Genomic DNA, 4209 nt, shown 5'->3' with positions numbered 1-4209 from the left:
ATCGTGTCTTGAATTACACGGTATGAAGGGGAGAAACTCTGCGGGCGTTAAGTAGAGTGAAAGCGTGCTTAGAGTAGAAGACTACCCGGAAAAGAATCTACAGTGTTATTTGGAAATTAAAGTCATAATTTTAAGAAATTGAAAAAATACACCTGGGGCCAAGTTAACATCCTCGCCCCCCCCCCCCCAAAAAAAAGCCGTTTGGGGGATTAACTTAACTTGGTCTTGGTTGAGCCAATCAGAATCAAGCATTTTAAATGCAGCGCTTAGCAAATTTAATATGAATTAAATGCTGGGGTGGAAGATCTCATCTTGGTCTATCTGGGGCTGTGTACCTAGATAAAATGAAGACGTGTATTGAACCTCATGTCTTGATCCAAGATCTATGTTGGACAACAGTCTTTTCAGAATGTAATTGCTGTCTGGCTTTTTAAATTCCTCAATTAACTTTTCTTCTTTCATCCTCATCATCTTCATCTTCATCTTCTTCTTCATCATCTTCTTCTTCCTCATCTTCATCTTCTTCATATTCTTCTTAACAGCTCCCAAAAAGACCGTGGCGCAAGAGACTTGTCTCACACAATAAACGACTGAGAGTGAAACAGGACCAATTTGTGATAGATTATCTTGCCCAGGATATGGGACCACCCCTGCAAACTGGACATTCTTCTTATGCATTTACAGAAAAAGAATTCGGCAGAAGTTTGTCTTTAAAAGCTTAAATTGTGTCGAAGTTGATCATTTACAAGACAGAAACTGGATTACAATTCTGAGTATGCATTCCTAATTATTTTTACACTAATTAAACGTAACGCATTGAGAATCCATAAATAGAATAATCAGTACAATTAAAATATAGACAAAGTATTTCTTCAATAACAAAAATGCGAAACAATATTTTGATACTGCTGTATAGATTTTCTCCATAAGAGGGTTTTGGATTAAGAAAAACACAACAACACTTACACATACAAAATTAGCACTTCAAAGTCAGTATTTATCTCAAATTTCAAATTTGTATAATTTTTATTTTCCCCTTTTTTATAGGTTTAAAAAAGATATTCACTGTTGTAGAAAGCATCTGACATTTAAAATAGAAAGAATGCACAGACATGATTACTACTATTTCTCCGCTGTTATTCTAGTTCTTCTAGAACATTCTTCTGGTGCTGTTGTTCAGTACATCCCCTGGTAGTTGTTCGGTCTCTCTTGTCTGTTCTGGTTCTGGTAGTTGGTGTGCTGATTGTACCCTTGCTGCTGGGACATGTCACTGCCCCCACCATAATAATTCCCTCCCCCTCCACCTCTCTCTCCTTGAGACTGCTGATTATAACTGGAAAACAGAACAAAAACAAAAAATTAACAAGATAAAAATTATATTGACTAAAAATAGGAAAAACAGCAAGGGTCATGAACTGAACGGCCCAAAGTAAGTTAGCCAATCAAATGCAAACAACCTGGTCCGGCATTTCAAATGTTAAGAAAAATTTTTATTAAAATCTTTTCAAGTTTTGTTTGCACAATTTTATTTATTTAAGGAACTTTTTTGGCTGGCAAAGGAAGCACTAAAATAAGTCTCAAATAAGTTTTTCTGTTTAGGAAAACCAAGTGCTCGAAATTAGACTAAATCTCAAAAACTTCAAACCAGCTTTTCTCGATACTGGGACAATTGTTTGAAATTTTTTTAAATGTTCGAATCATGACTAAAAAATGATTCAGTTTTATATATGACTCCACCCAACCCAATTTTTTTTGTCGTAGCTGATTTTACGTGGAAAAAATAAAAAGCAAAAACTAAAACGCACTCAAATTCAAAGTTCCTAACCATTTTCAATGGTAGGAACAAAAATTTCAACTAAAAACACTGTTTGTCGGTTAATTGCATATAATTTTTTTTGTTTAAAGAATCGAAAATTATCGGCAGTTGCGCAATTTGTTACCTATATTGCTGCTGTTGTTGTTGTTGTTGTTGTTGTTGTTGCTGTGGGTTGTTCGGGTGGATGGCTCCTTGTGTTTCATTTTGGTTACTATTATCGTTTTGCAGATTACTATATGCCCCCTTAGACTGAACCCCATTCACTCCTCCCCCCTCATTGGGCTTGTTGCTGTTAGTGTTGCCCCCTGCCCTCAGTTTGCTCCTGATCTCCTCCCCCCTCTCCCTGTCCCCGGGGGCTGCCTGGGTACTGGACCACATGCCATATCCAAAGTAGATTGCAAAGCCTAAAATACTTTATGTTAGCATTCATTCCAAGACTTTTTTCTTTTTTTTTTCTTTTTCTTTCTTTTTCTTTCTTTGTTTATTGTTCCGACTTTCGATACGAAAGTAACGGAATATTTGTGCTCAGGGTGGGTTTTTTTTCTTCAGACAAATTTCGACTTTTTAACTAGCCATTTCTGACGGAATTTTTTTAATATCATTCAAAAGGTATTTTTATCCTGAGCTCAAATTTGAAAAGATATTTTACCTGAGATCAATTTTCGTAAAGTTATGAGGGTTTAAAGATTGCCATTTTGGCCATTTTGACCAATTTGGGACAATTAACGTGCGATATAATTCGCGCTATTAACGCGTAAGCGGAGATTTAATCCGTCTTAGAAATCGTTCCAAATTGGTTCAAAGAAGCTTGTTTAACATGATTGATTTGTTACAATGAGCGAAATCTATTCTTTTGTACTCTATATGGCGTGTGGGGGGATGATTTCACAAAAAAAATCAAATTTTAGAATTTTTTTTCTCATTTTATTTTATTACATTAACTTTTTTATGTTATTGCTGCTCCATAAACCTTAAAAAACAGTCGGAACATTCAGTGCTTAGACCTGATACGAGCAGTCTTGTTTTTATTTTATTTTGCTTTTGTTACTCAATTTGAGATTCCAAAAGTTGACAAAAACTCAAAGCTTTGTCTTCGCTTGATTCACTATCGAAGGAATGACATTTACTGCTTTTGATTTTACCGTAACGATACATGTGAACTTTTGGTACATGGGAATCGGAGATCTCTTAATTTAATTACTGAACTTGTGTTCCTTTTCAAATTGATTTTTGCTTCCACCGACCATTTCATTTCCTCTCTGGAGATTATGAGTTGTGTGGGGCTAAATGAAAGCAAACTGGCGCACGTAAATCGCCCCTGGCTCCATATCTGAATTCATAATTTGTTAACTACTCAATCTTGAAGGACATAGCGACATCCCCCTTCCCCTCCCCCACCCGCACCCTCCCCCCTTCCCCCTCGGTCTCTCTCTTGTTTTCTTTTTCAATCTCAACTGATTTGTTTAAGCTACACTGAACTGGCCATAACTGATCAACTGCGTCTCATTTCACTCAATTCACTTCTTCCACTTTTCCACCGGTTTTCTTCTTCCAAAAGCCAACAAGAAGTGAAAATGAATCATTTTTTGTAGATTCGAAGCTTTTTGTTAGGCTTGTGAAAAAACCATACCGGTAGTGCTTGTTGCTTACTAAAACTTTCTGTCAGTTTTTTTGACCGAATTCTCCGCCAATTCATGGTAAAACACACAAGTGAAACCAAAAACATGCCTTAAAACGTGCAAACTCCTCGGAACAAACTGAAATTTTTTGACGCGTTAGGTTTGTCGCACAATTCATTAAAGCAAAAATTGTACTCTCATATCACAAATAAGTGGTTCTGACTTTCTTTATAAAGGTTTTGTGATTTATTAAAGGTTTTTCGCAAATAGGCGCAAAAGTAGTTAACCGTCAAAGTGGTATCGAATCTCGGAAACTGTTGGAACCTGATCTAAACTACATTTTATGATTGGATAGATTAGATATTTTACCAGATGTAAAGTAATTAATATTAACCAATCATGATCCATCTAACTAACAACCCACTTATTTGTAAAGTGCTGAAGTTACTTGTAATTTCAGCACCAGAGAGATTTGAATTTAACTTAGAAATTAGTTGGACTCTCCCGAGCACTTCAGCAGCCGCAATAAACCAGTATACCCTAGATCTATTGAGCCTAGCAGAGGACTAGTTAAACAACCTGAGACTAGATAGTATAGAGTAAGATTAGGATCGGTATTAGACTAAGAAGTTGCACGAATCTATCCGGCCGAAAATAAGATAGCGTGACGAGCAGACGGTGTACCCTATCCGAAATTACTCTATGAGTTATACACTCCAGTCCTAACTCATCTGGTGCGACCATAAGTCTCGAACAAGACCTTAATAGCTTAGA

At 36.4% G+C, this 4209-nt stretch overlaps 1 protein-coding gene across 1 annotated transcript; it reads right to left on the bottom strand.

Annotated features, from left to right (window-relative positions):
- Nucleotides 1–701: 701 nt before the first annotated feature.
- Nucleotides 702–2244, bottom strand: LOC134856182 (putative uncharacterized protein DDB_G0279653). Its single transcript, XM_063872549.1, has 2 exons — nt 1941–2244; nt 702–1333 (listed from the first exon to the last, which is right to left on the bottom strand). The coding sequence occupies exons 1-2, from the start codon at nt 2192–2194 to the stop codon at nt 1177–1179; spliced, it is 411 nt and encodes a 136-aa protein (XP_063728619.1). The 5' UTR covers nt 2195–2244; the 3' UTR covers nt 702–1176.
- Nucleotides 2245–4209: the final 1965 nt, after the last annotated feature.

This window comes from Symsagittifera roscoffensis, unplaced genomic scaffold, assembly GCF_963678635.1.
Source record: "Symsagittifera roscoffensis unplaced genomic scaffold, txSymRosc1.1 SCAFFOLD_25, whole genome shotgun sequence".
Lineage (NCBI taxonomy): Eukaryota > Metazoa > Xenacoelomorpha > Acoela > Convolutidae > Symsagittifera > Symsagittifera roscoffensis.
The sequence above is the reverse complement of the archived record's forward strand: the minus strand, read 5'-3'. Positions and strand labels throughout refer to the sequence as shown.

Coding starts and splice junctions, on each gene's coding strand:
- LOC134856182 (XM_063872549.1), bottom strand. CDS start 2,194: ATGTGGTCCAGTACCCAGGCAGCCCCCGGGGACAGGGAGAGGGGGGAG. Junction 1,334..1,940: donor CAACAACAGCAGCAATATAG/GTAACAAATTGC, acceptor TCTGTTTTCCAG/TTATAATCAGCAGTCTCAAG.